Genomic DNA, 20,352 nt, shown 5'->3' on the forward strand with positions numbered 1-20,352 from the left:
CGCAGTGCAGGAGGCGACGACAAAAGCAGTCCTGTGCTCGAGCGAAACCACACCTTCTCGGAGTGCTGAAACTGTCTCCAGAAGCTTTCATACATTCTTTTTGTGGTCTTCTCTGGACTGCAGACCATAGTCTTGATGTAAACTTTAAAGTTACGATCCAATAGTTGATTGATCTCTCCATAGTCATAGTCATCATATCTGCAGCAGAGGGAAAAAAAAAATTGACAGTGCCGAAGATAAAGGATGAATTAAGTGCAGGTACACAATGCAACATCTGCCACAAATTGCATCTACTCTGACTATCCAAGGCTTAATGGCATCACGTAAATGGACAGTTCCCGATCTCAGTGTTTTCTCTTGCTCGCCCAGTAGTGCCTGGAGTTCAGGTTGCTGACCTGATGCCAAACATGCAGTGGATGTAGTTCCAGATTGCCCGTCTCAGCATGGAGGTATCCACGTCCCGGTGCGTAGCCATGGTGTTATAAGTCAGGTTGTAGGCTATCTGGAACTTCTCGTCAATCAGCTGCCCGACGTCCGGGTACAGCCGATTTACTAGGGAGTAGCCGTGGTCCTCCCAGCTGTAGTCCTGCAAGGAGCAGTCAGTGAGTCCATACTGGCGTGAAAACGAGGGGTACATATACACATCAAGGGGTACAAGGTGTCTGGCGTATCGAAGGATATTTAAACAGCCGGGTGTTCTGTCAAAATTAAAGCATCTTACACAGCTTTCACTGGTTTAACGCAACGGTACACCTCACTAACCACCACATTAGATGCTGCTAAATGTTTGTCAGAGGGCAGTGGTACAAAACTGAAAAGGTGTGTTTATCTTTGGTCCGAAGGTCAACAGGAAGGTTTACACCCACTAATTTGAGGACCCTTACAACCCATGTGAATGAGTAGGAAGGACAGAACAAAGACGGCCCAAGGGAGAGAATATGTGGGTTCTTGGGAGTGGGTGTCGTTTTAAAAAACCCATATAAAAATCCCCCTCCCAGATAAGACCCTCCAGATTGATCAGCAAAGCCTATCGTCGCTGCTTTCAAGTTCCGAGAGCCGTACCTGAACCCGGAAAGTGGGCACGTGATCCCCACGCCTGGAGAAATCTTTATAACCATAACTCAGGTCCTCAAAGTGGCAGGAAATGTCTCTCGATAGAAACTTCTCCTCTTCTTCTGTAAGCAAACATCACACATGCTCAAGCATCTAACGGCAGTGGGCGGGGGGGGGGGGGGGGGGGGGGGGGGCAAACACAGCTGTTACACTTCTATCTGCTTCATGCTTCTTCCTGCCCCGCGACCCAGTAGGATAAGCGGTTTGGAAAATGGATGGATGCTTCTTGCTGCTCCACTTATGGAATCCTGAGATAGCGGGAACGGGGCAGTGAGGGGGGTTTCCGGGACGGTGTTGGGGGGGGGGGGGCATACCTGCCATGACCACCAGCATGCTTTCCGTCTTCTCTCTCTCAAAACGGGTGGCCATCTCTTCCTGACTGGCCTCTTCCTCATCCCGACACTGTAGCAACTTCATCCTCTCCATGAGGGCTTCTACCTCACAAAAAGCCTCCTAAACACCGCCCCCCCCAAAGAAACACACAATCAGATCAGACCATGAGACCTGCGCTATGCTCACTACAGCACAAACATCTATCAAGCAAGTTTCAGCATGCAATTCCATAATACCTACAGCTGTCCTCCATTTAACACAACGAAGAATAAAATCCGCAGTGAAGAACCGCATGCTCACCTGGTGGTTCCCCAACACCTCTTCCACTGCCCCGTTGCCATTGGCGATGTCACAGACACAGTAGCTGCTGATAGACGGCAGCCGGAAGGTGTGACCCCCGTCACAGTGGATCTCAGGGCTGATGCCACAGCCAAAGGTGAAGGAGGCCAGAGAGTGATAGTGTGTGAGCAGGACCACGGCATGGATCAGCTCGGCCAAAGACCAGCTGTGCTCCTCAGCCTTCAACAGTTGCTGGACAGAAAATGGATCGTAAGCCCCTTCAGTCAACTGCGACCAGGTCTCTACTTCAGCGAAACCTTGCCACCAGCATCGTGCCACTTCACACGGCATTGCCGCATGATGTCATACCTCAATGTGCGCCCTGGTGATGAGCCACGGCCTGTGAGCTAACACTTTGTTCAGCTCCCCGAGCAGCTGTAACTTCTGCGGAGCATTGTCCAGGCCGTTGAGCCACTTTTGGTCTCCTCCCACCTGGAGGAAGTCGTTGACGTGCAGGTTCACCAGGTATGAGCATTGGTGTCGTGCCGCCGCCTGAGAGCAGAAAACGAGACATGATTACCGAAATGACTAACGTGGCGAACTGGCCTGTCGAGGGAGGAAAGAGTGGGCCCCGCCCTCGTACCATGATGCAGATGTAGTGCCGGTAGTGGAGAGACAAGGGCCCGTCCATCTGTAGCAAGTAGTGCTGTGTTCTGAGGAACCTCTCCAGGTACTGGGGGTGGAAGCCCATCACCAGCGAGATGTTGTCCAGGCGACCCAGGGCGGCGAAGGAATCCTCAAATATCAACTGTGTCCTGGTATCTAATTTGCTCACCTCAAGTATCTAGCACAGAGTCACAAAGGATGCTGGTTAAAGCAAATAAAATGTCATAATTACACAAAAATAAAAGTTTATGGGCACAAATTTTAGACCACAACTTTTATACAATATTCTTCAAGACAAATATTAAGATTAATACCTCTTTTTCAGGGATAAACCTGCTTGGTCCGCTTCCTAGAGGTCTTGGAATTCTCACTCCAATTTCCTGTGAAGTGACCCACATAGAGTTTTACCAAAGTAATGCAACAGTCGGCCATATTTCTTTTCATAATCAGACGAAGATCAACGACTGAAAACTTTACATACCATAATGTTATTATTAAAACCTTACATTTTCCCTGCCTTGGATTTGGTTTAAATTTTCCGTCTGGGCTCTCTGGGGCAGCTGCGAGGATAATTAAATTGAAAATCGTCCTGCTTTGACATTGTGCTAAATATTAAGCCGGCTGCTTCCCTCTGCAAACAATCCATTTCTGTGCTCACACGCCCTCCCGGGAACTGTGCGCGATATTAGGCGAAAGTGCCAGCATCTGCTCGGTAAACAGAGAAAGCGGCCAGACGGCAGCGGTGATCCGATACCTGCGCACCGGCTACCGTGCGCATCGCGCGTTTCCATTACAGCACCGCCGAGAACATCGCGAAATAACGGTGCCTGCAATAGCGTATTTGGGGTATGACAAGCAAGCATGAAAAACTGCGCAAAACAACGCTTATTTTCATGTATAGTCGCATAAATCACGGTGCGGCCGCAAGACACCCGCAGCGCATAGCGAATGACTAATGCCGATGAATGAACGTGACCTGTCAATAAGACTATAAAGGAAATCACCTTACAACAAAGCAATGTCTCCTTTTAACAATCCAGTTAGAAAAATGAGACCCGAAAACAGAGAACGGAGCTCCAAAATGACAACAATGCAATTTTTCTTTACGGTAATTACCTGCACATCTAATACTTGAATCAAATATTTAAGTATTCGCTGACAAAGATATTTAATGTTGCTTATAAACCTGTCTCACCTTTTTAATGCGCCTCTCGCAGTTGGTGCATATTTTGTACAAGTCTGCTACGGGGAGTGAAGTCGTTTCTTTAGCTTCATGGGCCGGTGTTGCATGTCTCATCTTGTAAACGTTCGCCTTGATCGATCTGTTTTTAAGCTTTATCACATATACTGCCGCTGCCCTTCACCGTCCACTCGTCCCGACGCCTGGGCGCTATTAGCGCAGCAGTGCGTTCAGCCTACATAAATAAAATACGCCCATCTTAGCTGACGTCCATGCCAGCCAATCACAGTTAAAAGTGGCTTCATCTCGCCCAATCACGAAACATAACGAAAACGCCATAGAATTACGTTATGTCCAAGTACTTCGCGTACAGATAAACATTCTACGCTCCTTCCCAGTTTGTGTTACATTTGTCTAGATATACGTCTTATCATTTAACACTTCAGTCCAAGCATAAATTGTTACGATAAATTCTCATCCCAGTACTTGTTTATGAAGTTAAATTTGTTGTTTATTTTAGGGGAAAAACACAGTGCTTTATTGATTATTTTAACAGTGCTCGAAACAATAATGTGGATCCGTTAGTTCTTAACGCCTTTTATAACGACACATTGCATACAGTAGCTTGCCTTAACCCGAAACACTATTTTTCTTTGGGTTATTTACCAAATAATTGAGTACTCCAGTGTTAAGGAAGGTGGAAGCCAGAGTTTCCCAGAAAATCCCGATTGATTCGGAAAACCAAATAGAAAATGGTAACGAAAGAGAAAACGCTTTTTTCCCTCGAGTACTGGTCGTCTGTCTGCAGGGGAAACTTGCAAGTAACATGACATCACTTTGTATAATCCCTAAACGTCTGAAACAAAATATCTTAATACCCTGTATATGACACGTTCATCTTGGTATGGTTCACAAGTGGACCTTAGAACGCCAAAGGATAAAGTGTTTGTGTCTTCCAGGCAGTAACGTGGATGCTTCTCATAGATAAAGACTGGTATGTATTTCTGACATACCGCAAATGCTGAACACTCGGGGGCCCCTTGCGATCAACAGAGGGTACTGATGGCACAACACTAACCTGCATTTGCCTTCTGCAATCCCACATGAGTCTGGCCCTAACAGAAAGTTACCCTCACATGTGATACCGCAACCAACAAGGAACTGCGTGTTTTTATCCCAGCCCTGCATGGAGAACAAACAGCCACACTGAACAGCTGCAGCGAGGAAATAAAAGCATGGAGAATTAATTAGCTTTAGTTGAAGCGGAATCATACAGGAGCAGCCTCAGCAGTTTTAGGAGTTTTTCCAAAATGTTGCTTTTTGATCATTAAACATTCCACCCATTTCATATGTACCTTTTTTTGCAGAAACACATACAGACGGGTGACACCTATAACCGGAGTCCTGTGTTAGACGGAACTCTCGCAACCCAACGAGAGCGCTACAGCCCCGGCCTGTAAGAGCTTGTCAGCTTGGCACTGGCTGCGAGTCAGATAGTCGGCCATTCAGCAAGTTCATTGTGTCGCTGTAAGACGGCTGCAACCACAGTCAGCACTATGCTGGGAGCTAGCTGTAAGCCCAGCAGACCAAGCTGAGGCTCGTCACGGCTAGGCTCTGGCACTCCTAAAGCCCCACTAAAATAGCAGTCCAGACGCCGAGCCGATGGGTACAGAGTGAAGGGGGGGGTGACTGCACACTACAGGGGGCTTCCCATTGATATAACAGCAAGGATCCCAGACCTCTAGACTAACATCTCATCCGCATCTGCGCAGAGAGAATCCATGACCAGCACTTCAAAACTAAACATATCCATGCTACCATCTTGAGCTTACAGATGACTTTCACCACAGACACAGACAGCTTTTCATCTTCCTTTGATTACTCGTCCTCTGCTAGCTGCCACAATGTCTGATTAGTTTCGTTAGAAACTACTTCAAATTAAATACTGGTGCAACATTAAAAAAATCGTCACACCTAGATGTCTCTTGAAAAACAGTCAGTCAATCTCAACATCTTTCTAACGGTACAAAAGACATTCTGGACTTGGCATCATAATCTGGAACCTTCTGTCCTGAAGACTGAACATTACTACATGTTGTGTATTATTTTTTAAACATAAGACACGAGGCCAACAACTGCAGGCGGCGATCAGAGAAGCTGCAATCACGTTACAGACTCCAACGTAAATCACTACTCCTAGTATTGCAAATGTGTGAGAACTTTCTGGGATTTACATCTTTCTTTTTTAAATCCACCAGTTCAGTCCGCTGACCACATTGGGGATTTTTCGTACTGCGGTTTGGAAGAATAAAGCTAAAAACTGTGGTTTCCAAATTATCGAAAACGGTGCAGGGGATCACCTGAATCTCAGCTAGTCCTAATGATTTCTGATGCTCCACTACTTGAAAGGACAGTAATAAATATTGGGAAATACCTAAATCAGTGCCCTAACCACACAGCCACTGATCCATATAAGAATCAAAAGGATGACTAATTCAGTGAAAATTATTATATTCACAATAACGCATTAATAAGTCATTTCAGTCCTATGTCTAGCTAAAAGCCACATCATCACATATGCAGTACAGAGAGGATCTGTATCATTTGTATGAGCGCTTCTTCTAAAAGTTTTATTAAAATACATGAAAAGTTACTACTAAAAGTAAGGTAAAGCAGTATACAAAGCCAGACGTTAACCGTTGTGCTGAAATGTGTTTTTCACATGCACAAGAGAAGTGAAACCACAGATTGTGGGTGTTCAACAAGTGATAGAAGTTGCCTGACTGACTCTCACAACCAGTTTAAACCTGACTTTTTCCACTTTAGAGAAAAAAGGAAAAAAGTGACATAAGCCTAGCAACAGGCAGCAGCCAATCACAGTGGATAATAACAGCCACAGGGAACGCCCCCATTTTTTTTTTTTTTTGGGTTCCGCTGATACTATGAAAAGCACCAGCCGCTGTGTGAACTTCTGTACTCTTGCAAGAGCATGGTAATGGTTTCATTTACGGACGAAGAGGCTGAATTTTCAGAAATTAAACCTAAAAAATGTCCTCTTTTATAGAATGCTATAAAACCCCGCACAGCACCCATATTTCCAAGTAAGCCTGCTGCCTGTTTTATACATTAACCTTGACTTTTATAAGCAATTGCTGAAGCAGAGATTGCCCCATCCCCATTTATAAAACAAAACCTAGATAACCAATCACTGCCCTTGATGTCACATGTTGTCACAACGGTCCCGAAAGCGTCAAATCGGGGCGCAAGGGTCCGCTTGAAACGGGTCCCTCACCTGAGGCCTTGTCTGATTTCTAGTGACTCCAGCAGGGGTTTCTAGCGGACGGGAATGCAAGCCGTTCTTATTTCTGTCCGTTTTTTTGTTTCCACCCTCCTGCTTAATGCTCTGGATCGTATCAGCCTCCAGAAACAAGAAAAATGAGTAAAATGCTGCAGGTTAAAGAACTTCTGTTTGAATATTCTCACTTGGCACCCAGCTTAGTCACTGTGCTTAACCCTATGATCACAAAGCAACAGATTGCACCGGGTAGGAAGGCTTTACCCTCCCCCCCCCCCTGCAGAGAACTCCCCCCACAACCTACGAGGACGGCATCGGCCGAAACTTGGAATTGGACTGCACAAATCATAAACGCACTTGTACGGAAAAATACACACAGCTCGCACAAATGACATTTCAATGATCTATGTATGTGAGATGCGTCCGAGGCCGGCTGCTGCACATGGACGGGGCAGGGCGTTCGGCGGCAGAGCTTTTTCTTCTGGGACTCTGTGTTTAGCCTGTCGAAGTAACAACTCTGATTAAATAAAGCACAGATGGCAGCTGCTGCCATTGCATATCCTGCATATGATTGGTACAATAAGTGGTTGGTTCCCCCACCTTTGCTAAACAATTTTTTTCACACCCCTCAGCCACACCAAAAATTCTGTGGCTGCCACATTTCTAACAATGTTGAGTACAGCTCCTTCAAGGCCTCTCATGGCAGAGAAGTGTGGAAGGTTCTAGGGCACATCTACTGTTGATTTGTGAAAATAAAGTATAAAACAGAGGACGATGTTAATGTTCGCTGCTGGGGGACACTTTCTGCATACTTCTGCATATTAATATTTCTTTTCACATGTTCTCTTTAGAATCTCATGATAATATCCCTTCAGTGAATCACATATGCTGTGTTTACCATAAATGTCATGGTGATGTTTCTAATAGAATATCAAACAAGTTCAAATCTGTACTAATCCTTACTTTAGCAAAACTAATTTCAGGACAGAGCTGGGCATGTGCATGCGGTTCTTCTGTCCCCTCGAGTCAGCAACATTCTGCTGGGAACAGTAAGGCATCTACCTGAGAAGGTATGGGGTTTGATTTAACCACGGGATGAGATACACGAACAGGGCAACGCCAACACAGCGTGACAGACGGTAAAACATTTAAGCTGAACCAAACTTAAGAATAGTCATTAAGCACTGAGTGTCTCACTTCAACTGGACCCCACGCTGCCACCTCCTATCCAAGTGGAAGACAGGTCCACAGGCATTGGGTTCTATCTCGTCACCACAAGCAATCAACACCTAACAGGGAGCGACAATCACATTTTAAACTTGCACCTGGCAAAACACAAAAATACGTCGAACGGCTCATTTCTCGCTCATGTCACCGGGAGACAAGTGAGTGAACAAGTTATTCGTGGCGTCTGGAGGGTGATGTGACACGGCAACACGTACGTCGATCCTGACATCCGGGTCCAGATATAGGCACAACACCACACCGGGAACATGGAGGACACTGCGGAAGTGGGGTACCGAGCTGGAGGTCCTACGTTTAAATGGCCAACTCGCTCCAGCTGAACGCCTGGCTTGGAGACCAAGCAGAGCGAATGGTGTTGTCTTCAGGTGCATGCAGATCTTCAGGTCTCCCTCACATTCATTCCACCAGTTCGGCTCAAATGGGGAACGGGGCAGTGGCCATGGAGTCCTTGCAGACGTGAGGGACACATGGAAAGGACCGGTGTCGCTCTGTGGCTTGACCCAGACCTTTGTTCCTGGGGGTGTCACGTTTCCTCATCAATTCCAGATGAGTTCTGGCAGGCTACGAATGCAAACTCAGACAATCTAATATGGAACCGATCTTAGTGGGCCCAACATAGGCCTCTGATTAATATTTAATCTTTTATGAGGCGCTACTCGTCAGGGAGCCTGGGTTTTCCAATAGGTGGAGAAGCAGAAATATGAATTTGTTCTTATGTCAGATTACTAAGGCTTCAGCCATTACAGGTTGGTTACTTTGGTCTAAGGAATGTGGCAACTACTTTGTATTTCACCCATTGTGCTGCAGACGGTAATAAAAAACGGACAAATGGAACCCTAACACAATACAAACACTGCCGATACTGATCGCAGGACTGGAGATAGCAAATGGACAAAGGTCCATAAGATGGAGCGTTTAAAACCCGACCGCATCTAATTTCCCGGTACCATGGGGACAGAGGACCATAGATGGCAAACCAGTTGTTTAAATGGCTTAGAAATGTATATCTTAAAAATAAAAAATAAAAAAAACAGCTCAGTAATCTCTCTCAGTCATACGGAATAGAATATCTCACGTGAAATCATCCACAACTGGTCCTGACAGAGACCTGTCGGGACATTTCTGAGAACGGGGGTTATTGACAAAGTAGAAGAGTGAAGTTATGGTGTTCAGCATGAAACATGCACCCTATGTTTAACAATAACCCCCCCCCCCTCAAAAAAAAAAAAAAAAATGCTGCTTAGAGTGAGTGAAACAGACTCACATGGCAGTTTGTTTTTTGTTAATAAGTAACAGGTTTGTGAATCCCCTGACATTTCCTCTGGAAATGAAACACATTACGGAGCGTGCTGCTTATCATTCTGCTGCAGTAACTTTGTCGAGACGCTATTTTGGATCATGTCCTGGGAACCCATGATGTTTCACCGTCGTAGACGTTGCAGACCCTGGTGCAACAATAGGAAAACATCCTCTGAGTCTCTCTCCCTCCCAGGGGTCATCAAAGAGCCAAAGAAAATGCAGCTTTCATTCCAACCAGGTCAGCCGTTTGAGAAGTTCAGCGCTTGTGTCGTGTGTCTCAAACGTAGCCAAAAAAGTGCTATAATTTTTCCAATAGTGTTAAATCAAAATTGTTCTAGGAAAAACTAACACTGGAACCAGACGTAGGTGACTTAAAATATTTTGTTTCATCCCCAAAAATGACCACAGTAGTATTTCAATTAATCAATAACTATTTAGCCATTAAACAATTAAGCAACAATGATAAACATGACATTCACAGATTAATCTACTGATTAATGCAAAAATATTGAGTAAATAAGTTAATCTGTCTGCCTAAAGTTGTTTCTCTTTTAAGTGTCATACATAATTAAATAAAAGGATTTTATTGCTGCGATTGTACATTATATATACAATTCTGTTTAGTTCAACACTATTATACTGAATAAGAGTTTATTTGTAGAAGGTTATAATTAACAACACAGTCATGCTGTTCTTTAATCAAAAGCATAATGATGACAATTATGAGTTTGTTTTTGGAATAGCAGAGAGAAAAACGTAGAAATGGGGTGATAATGAAATAGAAGATATCATCTGACAGGAACAGCACATCAGCTTATTACATGGTATCTCTGTCACGTTATCATCATATGCAAAAAAAATCTTTGTGCCTCTATGTTTATTTTCTTCAAGGCAGGAATTAAAAGCTGTCCTGTTTCGTACTGTTACTCAGCTAATACTAACAAGACCAAAACTAACACTGACTCCGGTCATCTGTTAATCACAAATAACATAAACCGAGATAAATAAGAATTTTCGGACCCGAAAGTCCTTAACGAGGTGATGTTTTCCTATGCCCTTCAGAGTCCTCAGCAGCCAAAGTGCTGTAAAACACTTCAGTGCCTATACAAATAAAACCTGTGAGTCAAAAACAAGTCTTCCGGCTGCTGATTGGCTGATGCTAGCCGGTGCTTCCACCCTGATAGGTGGTGTTGATTAAGTCAGCTCCTTGCTTTAGAGAGCTCACTGTTCAGCCTAAAAGGGGAAGTCGTTAATTACGCAAAGCAGAAGCGTCGAGCCGCGCTGCTGAGGTAGGGCACGGGCCCCCTTAGGTCCGTCAAACACAGGCACCACTGTCCCTGAAGCCAGGCCACCTCCTGGCCCAACACACTACCTCAGGATCCAACACATCAGTCTGGCATAATATATTATACAAACATGCACATTTTATACATAAAACTATGTGAAAATAAATGGTAGAGGAAAAAGGGTTTAAATAACACATCATGTTTATGAAGTGTACCGCTGTGGGCCCAGGTGCGTCCAAGGCTCCCGTGCGGACTGTCCCCGTTAGAGTCTGCAGGCCGACCCAATGCCGAAGAGCCCAGCCCCCTGGCTCCACACAGAACAGAGAACGAGAAAACAAGCTACGCCCCACCCCCTCGCCGAGTCCATTCCTGCCAAACCGTCTCTTCCTCTCTGTCTTACCAGTCTTCACGGGTGTGGGGGGGGCTTGTTATCATCTACGAGCTATAATTATTCGGCGGTAAGAAGACAAGATCAACACGTTTGTGGTTCATATCACCTTACAGCTGTGCAGACGAGATAAATAAAATGTGATAGAAACAGTCCTGACTGCATGTGCTTATTGTTGGCCTGTTTTGCCACGTCAGCTAATATCAGCAACAAAATTAGCGCAAACAAAAGCGCAAAACGGGGAGATCGCTCACATCTCCCAGTGGCATGATCAGCTGCACGTTTCCCAGTGGCATGGTCAGCTGCACATCTCCCAGTGGCATGATCAGCTGCACATCTCCCAGTGGCATGATCAGCTGCACGTCTCCTAGTGGCATGGTCAGCTGCACGTCTCCCAGTGGCATGATTAGCTGCACGTCTCCCATTGGCATGGTCAGCTGCACGTCTCCCAGTGGCATGGTCCCAGTGGCATTTACAGCTGCCGCAGTGCACAAATCTTTTTTACGAGTTCTCCATACCTGGCCACCTCTATTTATCTGGTGCCAAACAGGAGTCATCAGAGAAAGCCACAGCGGCGTACACTTCAGCCTGGATGGCAAACATCTGATAAAATCCCAAGCAGGATTCCACAGCCTTAAAAATTACGACCCCCCCAATAAGGCTGGCAGTTGGAGGGGTGATTGGGGTCAAAGGTCACAACAGACACTAATGTCAGAGCCACTGATAAGAAATTGAAATGCTCAGTCTGGTGCCCAAGAAACTCTTAACCCCCGTCACCCCCCCCCCCCCCCAAGAAATACATCCACAAGCACAGATGAATAAACACCAGTCAAGACTGTTTTCAAAGGAGAAGTCATTTTAGGCAAACCGTTCCACATTCCAACACCCCACCTCCCAACCACTCCCCCTTTTTCACCGATGACCGCCAACCCCCAGAGACAAGCGACAGGTTTCCAAAACTTGAACCTGCAGCTGAAAATCCGTGGAGGCGTCCCTTCCCTGCTGGAGGCAATGACGACGACCATCTCTCCCTGTCACAATGCTACACAGGTACGTCCCCACCTCAAACCGCACCACGTACGAGATTGACAGGGGCTCGATCGGACATTACAGGCCATTTCTGCTAAGAGAGTAACTCACGCCAATCAGGGACCTGAAAAAGCTGATAAGACTGACAGCAGGTGGAAAAGATAAACGTATACAACACGTACTTAAATCGGGGTCCTATTTTTGATACAATCCGAGATTCTAAAACCAAAACTGTAGAATTCTAGAAGAATATAAACAATATGACTGCATCAGCTTATTCCAAAACACATATTAACCGAACAGGAAAAAATAAAACATTAAGTGCTGCTGGTTTCAATTCTGCAATGCATGCCTTTATTTGGTTAAAAAAAAGGCAAGTTCTCTTGAGGGAAAATACAGAATAAGCAAAAAATGAGTCTTTCAGTTTCATTTAAGTTTCAAAGACAATTAACAAATTCCATAAGCAAACACATTCAAGGAACGGCCTTTATTTATAGATTTTTTTGCACATGCTATCCAGCAACATGCGAAAAAAATCAGACACAAATGGGAAAATGCCCTGAATTGCTAGAATACATTATCCAGTAACAAAATAACAGACAAATATAAACCATCCAGGATGAAGCAGCATTCCTAATTTTTGGAGGCAAAAGGTTGTTTTTCCAACCCAAATAGCTGTTGCTTGAAAATTGTTTCCGTCACACTATTCTGCCAGAGAGACAATCGGTGGAATGTACCCCCAGCTAGCTGAACACACTAGATTGCCTGGAGCAGTGAAGTTGCATAATTCTGTGGTATATGACCATACACAAGATGTCAAGATGTTTCAGGGCACTATAAGGCTGATTTGTCCAAGTCTCTGCACCTTCTGCCAAACAATAAATAAAGCAAAAATACAGCTTTAATGTTTATACTTTTCAAGATGTTTTAACTTGTTACTTTACATATTTCCATCTATTATTTCTGATATATATTTCACAAAAATATGCAATCGGTGTCTTTACTTGCCAGGGACAAGAAAATATGTGGAGACTTTGCACTTGTCAGGGGATTTAATGAATCGGGCCTCGTGCGAATTAGGTTTCAAAGCAAATCAGGAAACAAAAACACGAAGCTTGAAAAAGAGCCAGAACAGCGCTGGTATCTTTCTGACAATTACACAGGGCACGTCAGACAATGATTCTGCCTGTTTATTGTGGTAAGATATCTGATCAGCGCATTACCGACCAAACGTGTCATTTTATCAAACAGCTCCGCCAAACCGCAAAGCTGTTTGCCAAACATGTGTTTTTTCATGGATTTTCTAATTTAAGTCCCAGAAAAATGAGTCAGAGCGGCGACTTTCTGACAAACTGCCGCAGAAACGGCTCATCGCTGCAAACACATCAGTCAGACGTGAAAAACACCACCAGAGAGTCGGCTGTGCAGCATTCCCCGTGCAAAAACACACAGCTCTGCCAAACATCCCCGCTCTGTTCAATGCAGCAGGAACCTGCACTGCCGATCCTCTCCCATCATGTTTTGTAGTCTGCTCCAGCTGCGACTCCCTTGCACTCAGGGTGTCGTCTTTACTGACCTGTAGCAACGACAGCAACCCCCACCACCCCCCCCAGCAACCGCACAAAGCTGCTAGTCCTCTGAAACCCTCCTGGTCCATTCTCGCGCATCAGTGTTTCTCAAACTAGTGCTCGTGCACCTCCCAGATGGTCCACGTTTTTGCTCTCTACCGATTCCCTGGAAGTTCGGAGCAAAAATGTGGACCGTCTGGAGATCACCGAGGACTGTTTTGAGAAACACTCTCTTACACAACCACCGTAGCTTCATACAGCCACCTCACCCTATCAGGTAACCAACTCAGCCACACATCACATGCAAAGGTCTCACTTTAATTTCTGCACATACCTCCACTGTCTAGCACTTCTAATGCAAACACAAATAAAGACAGAGGCCCAGTCATTTACTGAATCAAACTTCTGCTCTGTCACATCAAGGCTGGCTTTTGTCTTTATCATTCTGTGCTTTTGCATTGTTTTTCCCCTCCGCAGGATGGAAAGTGTCACAGGAAAGGTACAACAGCCTGGCCCTGCTACCCTCACGCATTGGAGTCTACTTCCTCTGGCTGTCTTCCAAACCATCTGCGTGACACATTTAAAATGTTTATTACGGAGATAAAAGAAATGACAGACTGTAGGGTGCAAACTGAGAAAGTATCCTGGAATACAAACAAAATCTACACATTAAAAACCCACCAACCAAACGTATCTCTACATCAGCATGGGCAGGCTGAGCTGTGCGAGAGAGAGAGTGTTATGTAACTGCTCATGTTAAGAATGATCAACAAAATGCTGATAAAACACAGCAACAACTGCCTTTTTGGAGTATCCTGTTGGCCGTTTGTCGAAGCAGGCGAAGTTACGCCATAGCATTTAGCAGCTGTAAACAACAGTCTTTTACAACCGTGTAAATATCATTAATGCGACTTCTGTTAAGAATACAGGCCTGCTGAGCAGAAGACAAATAAAATCTTAAGTTCCACCAGCAAGTCCCTTGTTGTTTCTCAATTAATTAAAATAATATTACTGAGTTTCCTCGTGACTGACTATGCTCAGCCCAACTAGGCTGAGCTCAGGCTTCAAGGTGGGTCTCAGGCTTAGTGGGCAGGGCAGTGGATAGGCCTGGGCGCATGCAGCATGTCCCAGTCCCCCCCCCAGCATTTCCCCATCTGCTCCCCAGGACTGGAGTTAAGAACTGCTGTTTTATTATTGGCTGATTGGGTTGGTCATCCCAAAAACCCGCACGGCCCTCCATGAATCAGGATCCCCACCCCTGGTCTAAATGCATCCACGCTGAAGGCCTGGGTATCTAGCAGGAATTTTACGTGGGCTGGGCCTATAAAGGACTAAAGCTTCTCAAATACGGGTGGTCATGGGTTCAGTTCACAACATGCCGTCGCTGTCAGCAATCTGTATCACGCTGTTAATGTACTAACGTCAGAACAGCGCTGTCTGCGCTCTGCCCCCCTCCTCCCCCAAAGCTCCATCAGCTCCCTCTCGCAGGATGTTGCCTTGGTGACAGAAACCTGGACATCATAGGGTCTCAGGACCCGGATGAGTCGGGAAGGAAAAGGAGCACCAGGTCTCAGACGGGAAGCATGGTATCAGCTGTGAGGGTGGCGGGAGTCAGAGCCCCGGCTTCTTCAGGAGTTGGCTTCCTTGGATGCCTCCCCCTACAACACCCTCTCATCTAGGGGGTCAAATTCAGCTATGGAAGGCTGGGTCCCAGTAGCAAGTGATTATGCACTGGTTCATGCCTGCACATCCCCCCAAAGGCATTCCTGCCTTCCAGAAACACAGGGCAACAGGCGGTAACCGATAGCGACAACAAACTTGGTCAATCCAGAATTCAAAGCACTGTAAGTTCTTCATCACTCGTGTCACACAGCAGACGGAGCTCAGCGAGGCTGCTGCTGCCCTATAGGCCGTTTCTCAATGAAAATTCAGCACTGTGACGCAAGATGAGTCCATACAATCAGTTTCCTCTATTAACAGACATTTTTACTTAAAGGATCTAATCCAGTCCTTCAACCTTCCATACCTGCTTATCCAGTAAAGGATGGGCCTTGAACAATTTGGGGTTAAGGGCTTTGCTCTAGGGCCAAGCCTGGGATTTGAACCAAGGACCTTCCATTCACAATCACCATGTCCAAACCAACCACACACGATCAATCCCGTGAAGCACAGGGCAGGAGGCATTCGACATCCTGAAGGAGATTCCACACATCGCAGGGCATACATTCACACACACATTTTCCAGGTATTGATTCCCCGAAACACAGTGGGAGGAGGCCATTCTGAGAACATGCAAACTCTATACAGACCAAGACGGGGGCGGGATTCCAGGGATTGCAGCCGCTGGCGCTGGAGGTGCGAGGTTGCAGCGCTACCTGCTGTGCTGCCATGCCACCCCGAAGCCAGTGCAGATGCCTTCTCATTTTACACTCAGAGAAGCTGTTTCCATTTACTCTGCTGAGACCCATCAGCGGCTCCCCAGGGCAACCCCCCCGTCAGGAGTCGACCCAGCCAATGTACCTCACACCGCCAGTGCTGAGTAGAACCTCAAACCCAGGTAACCATATTTACACTGCAGTCTAAGCATATCCAAGGTAAAGACTCTTTACCCATTACTGACTTAAAGCAGAGTTTCCTAGCCCAGATCTCATCGACCCCCAGACAGTCCACATTTTTGCTCCTACCCTGCTCCCAGCATGCCTGTACCAGGTATTTGGTGCTCTTGATTGGCTAAGGGTTTGGATGAAGCAAAAACGTGGATTGTCTGGGGGTCCCTGAGGATTAGGCTGAGAAACTCTGACCTAAAGAATAGCCAATTAGCAACTATATCACATAATAATACTTTTTTATTGTTGAAAACAGGGATGTGTAGCAGAGTGTGGGCGGTGCAGCAGCTGCTTGTGGGCGGCCCTTTCTGTTCCGTGCGTTCTCGGTGGGAAGTCTTTCTGCTGCTGACACGCCCATCCACAGGCCTCGCACTAGCGGCCGTTACAGGAGGCCCCTCAACCTGGTATCATGCCAAGAAAAATGGGGAAAATTATCATAGAAAAAAAACTAAACAAATTTGTAACATCTCCAGAGAAAATTAACCGGCCGTGGAAAGAATTGCATTCACATGGACGTGGCTTTGACGAGGGCAAGTCAATCCCGAGCCATTCCCCACCTCTAGTGTCGCGTGGCCCTCGGCTTAAAGGCCTTTCTAATTCCGTCGATGCTGAGACTCATTACCTTACTGCTCCCTTCTCTTGCGCCTGAACTTCACACCCCACAGGAAACAATCAGATTCTCTTCAGATAACATGGCTCTGTTGTACTATATCATCTGATTTAGCTTATCTCTCCTTGGCCGTACACCGAACTGGCAGTTCTGGTCTCAAAATGTCACATAACCAGGCCCCTTGTATTCCTTGAAAAACAACAACGGCACCAGCGATGTCACACACCTTGCACCCCCACCCCCCCACAGCTCCAGCAGACCTTGGGGGGGGGGGGGGGGGGGGCTGGTGGGCGAGGCATCTCCGTATCTCACCCACGAATCAGACTGTGATGTTTGTCTGGGTCTCCGAATCGTCAGTCACCTTCCAAAAAAAACCCACCCACATCCAACTGTGGCTCAAAAAAACAAATTCAGGTGCAGGGGCTAGAGCAGGGGATGTGTGACTGCTCCCCCACCTTCATCAGGATGTCACCTAACCCCCCCCCCCCCCAAACCCGAAATCTAACCCCACCTCACTTTTTTGGACATCCTCATTCAGCCTGGATGAGCTCACTCTGCTTCTCCACAGTCGCATACACGGTCGTTGAAGGAGACGGCCTGGTTCAAAGGTCACATGGCCCCTGGTAGCAGGGGTGGAAGACCCCTGGGATAGCACGGGAGTCCCTCCCACCTCATGGCTTCCTCAACCCCGCCGTCAACCTTCCCTGGGATACACCCCCCCCCCCATACCCATTCTTATAACGTGAGAGCCTGCTTGAGCTACATCAGCACAAATGCCTGTTTTTGCAGGAAGGACCCCGGGCAGCTGCTCACCGCCAACAATGGAGCCTTCGTCACCGTGCTGGTGTTTGTGTGTGTGTGTGTGTGTGTGTGTGTGTGTGTGTGTGTGTATGTGTGTGCATGTGCGTGTGGCAATGAGGCCTCGGCCTACAATGCAACACGTGTGAGGATACACACCCACACGTTTGCGCGTGTGGCTGCGTCGGCCCAGGAACGACCCTGTGTATCTGTGCAGAAGTCTGAGAATGCAGGGACTTCCCCTTTTCTGCACCCAGGCAACCTAGTGCCCACAAGCCCAACTTCCTGTTGGAGGCAACGGCACTCGGCGGCCGTCGCTCTCACGGTCTCCCCCGGGTCGCGACACGCGTCTTACTGACACTCAAGACAGCGTGCGTGCGCTTCAAACACTGACGCACATGGACACTGGGGGGCAGAAAATAAGCAATTTGGGTGATGGTTCCACATAGCGGAGAGAGAGAGGAAGACCTATCTGTCCGTCTCCAGCTGAAGGAAGTGACTGGGGCAGAGGGCAGGACTCCGCCGCGGGGTAAAGTATAACCGGAAGGTCACGGATTTGCGTCCCAGAAGAGACATGCTGCTTGACCTTTGATAAAGGATCCCCATGAACTCCACTGTGTCGATCACAAAGTTTCAGAATCAGCGAAAGAAACTGCTGCATATCATGAGCTAATTAAAAATTCAACCCACGGGATGTTAACTTGGAGCGAGATCCCCCAGTAAGCAATTTTAATTAAGAATAATAAATCACATACAAACGATGAAAAACAAAATAAGCTGGCAGTTTGGATAAAACTGGTACGGGCTTGTCATAAATAATAAAAGCTGAACAACAGGATTCAATGCGGCCAAGCTGAGCTTGCATGCCTGAAATCAGCTGCCGAGTATATTTAGACAGGCAGGATCCAGCCTGCTCGGGAGGGGGGTCCTGACCTGACAGCTTCATTCAGTCAGACTATCAACAGTTATCAGGATGGGGGTGGCAGTCAGTGCAATCAGGGCTGATTGGAGCAGGAACCAAACCAAGCTGACATGCAAAACCATCCAGGAGGCACCTTGAGAGTGAAGCTCGGCTGACTTCCCCGAGGCGTTGGTTTCCTGAGTTTGGCGGCCTTCCCCCGGTGCGCTGGACATGGCCTGAGGGCCGTACTCTGTCCTTACACCTTCCTCATTCTGCCCCAGTTCTCCTTGTGCGGTACACAAGGACTGTGGCTTATTAACCAGAGAGTATTATTAGCTTGGTCCATCTAATAACACATCCATGGCTGCCTCATCTAACAATTCTACTGGTGAGGAGGGACTTGTAGGGAAAACAATATGCCATTGTGAAGGGGAAGATGGGGGGAGGGGGGTGTCAGGGGGTGTTTGTGTTCACTCACTCCGCCGCAGGTACGTGACTAATGAGGAAACGCTGCCCGAATCTCATTCCAAGAGGCTGCGGGGTCACATGACTGGGAAGGACCGGGGTTAAAATCTGCAAGTCATGACCATCCTTCGGAGTGTCTCAGAATGCAGTTGAATGGACGACAGGTTATAAGTGCATGAAAATGAATAACCGGTTGTTGGAAATTGCACATGAGTATGTCACTGCCTCACTCACGCATGCTCTCCCACACACCTCTATTTACTTAACAAAAACATGGCTGTCCACCGTAAATCCACATGGCCCCTTCTGGGCCATTTTCTACCCCGTGATAGACCAGAGCAGGCCCTGTCATCCAGACCCCTTCAGTGGTACGAGGCAGAGGGTGCCGTGTTCTTCCACCCTCCAGGGAACCGGGTGGTCCCACCGCCATCACCTATCCAGCATGGCACACGGCTTAAACCACCAAGCAGCATCTCTCTCCCTGAACCGTCGGCAGCAGCACGCAGGCCACGTTGTGAGCAGCAGGGGGCCCTGGCTTGTATTCCCCATGCCCTCCCAGGGCTCCGTCATCGCTTAGTAATGTCTTGTACGGGCTTGACTACAGGCGCCTGAGGCTGGAGGATTATGGGAGATGAACTCCTCAAAAGCGAACCCGACCGTGGTTCAAATCAGCTCCACACAAACTGGCACAGACTAAGGTTTCTATCCCACTGTGTCCTGGGGGGGGATGGTACTGCTTCAGAAAAATGCGGCTCCCTTATGCTCCCGCAGGATCTGGGGCATGGTTATAAACAACGAGGACCTTAACCTACATGCATAACTGTGGCACACTGAGCGTCAAAGCCCGGTAAACAACAGCACCGATAAAAACAGCCTTCTGTAAATAATGCTGACTAAATTAGGTTAGCCCATTTTGTCTCCCAGAGCTTGTGCAAACAAACAGCTAAATTTCCTAGAAGTTTTGAAATGCCTCCAGTGTACATTTTCCAGAGCCCCCTCCCTCCGGATCCTGCCAAAACAACATCCCACCCCTCTGTTCTGCTGTAAGCAATGTTCTTTTCGTGGAGAACACAGCTCAGGGCACAAACAGATCCTAGAGGTGTGTCCTCCCATGACCAATCAGGGAGCAGGTACTCGGCCGCCTGAACCAATGGGAGCGGCAGGGGGGTGGGCCCCTCGGCGAGGGGCTTGTTGTTTTGTTGGGCCCCTGCACACTTGACAGTGATGAACGAGAGCGATGAAGGAGAGGTCAGCCCAAAGCGTGGATATCCCTGGCTGGCGTCCCGGGGCA

At 47.1% G+C, this 20,352-nt stretch overlaps 1 protein-coding gene and 1 long non-coding RNA gene across 4 annotated transcripts in view; one reads left to right on the forward strand and one right to left on the reverse strand.

Annotated features, from left to right (window-relative positions):
• sesn1 (sestrin 1) overlaps positions 1-20,352 on the reverse strand; it is a 35,335-nt gene that overhangs the window by 2,432 nt on the left and 12,551 nt on the right. Inside the window, exons 1-9 of one of the 3 annotated variants that reach the window (XM_049002302.1) lie at positions 3,587-3,803; positions 2,706-2,771; positions 2,369-2,569; positions 2,095-2,277; positions 1,747-1,977; positions 1,428-1,566; positions 1,063-1,175; positions 396-586; positions 54-198 (exon numbers count right to left, since the gene is read on the reverse strand). In XM_049002302.1, the coding sequence (XP_048858259.1) occupies positions 54-198; positions 396-586; positions 1,063-1,175; positions 1,428-1,566; positions 1,747-1,977; positions 2,095-2,277; positions 2,369-2,569; positions 2,706-2,771; positions 3,587-3,688 (1,371 nt within the window). In that variant the 5' untranslated portion in view covers positions 3,689-3,803. Of the gene's footprint in view, positions 1-53; positions 199-395; positions 587-1,062; positions 1,176-1,427; positions 1,567-1,746; positions 1,978-2,094; positions 2,278-2,368; positions 2,570-2,705; positions 2,772-3,586; positions 3,804-20,352 lie in introns of those variants that run through there. The other 2 variants (XM_049002301.1, XM_049002300.1) reach the window with 2 other exon arrangements.
• Positions 11,991-14,655, forward strand: LOC125725412 (uncharacterized). Its single transcript, XR_007387469.1, has 2 exons — positions 11,991-12,134; positions 14,159-14,655. It is a non-coding gene; the product is annotated as an uncharacterized LOC125725412 (long non-coding RNA).

The sequence above is a fragment of the Brienomyrus brachyistius genome, unplaced genomic scaffold, assembly GCF_023856365.1.
Source record: "Brienomyrus brachyistius isolate T26 unplaced genomic scaffold, BBRACH_0.4 scaffold66, whole genome shotgun sequence".
Taxonomy (NCBI): Eukaryota; Metazoa; Chordata; class Actinopteri; order Osteoglossiformes; family Mormyridae; genus Brienomyrus; species Brienomyrus brachyistius.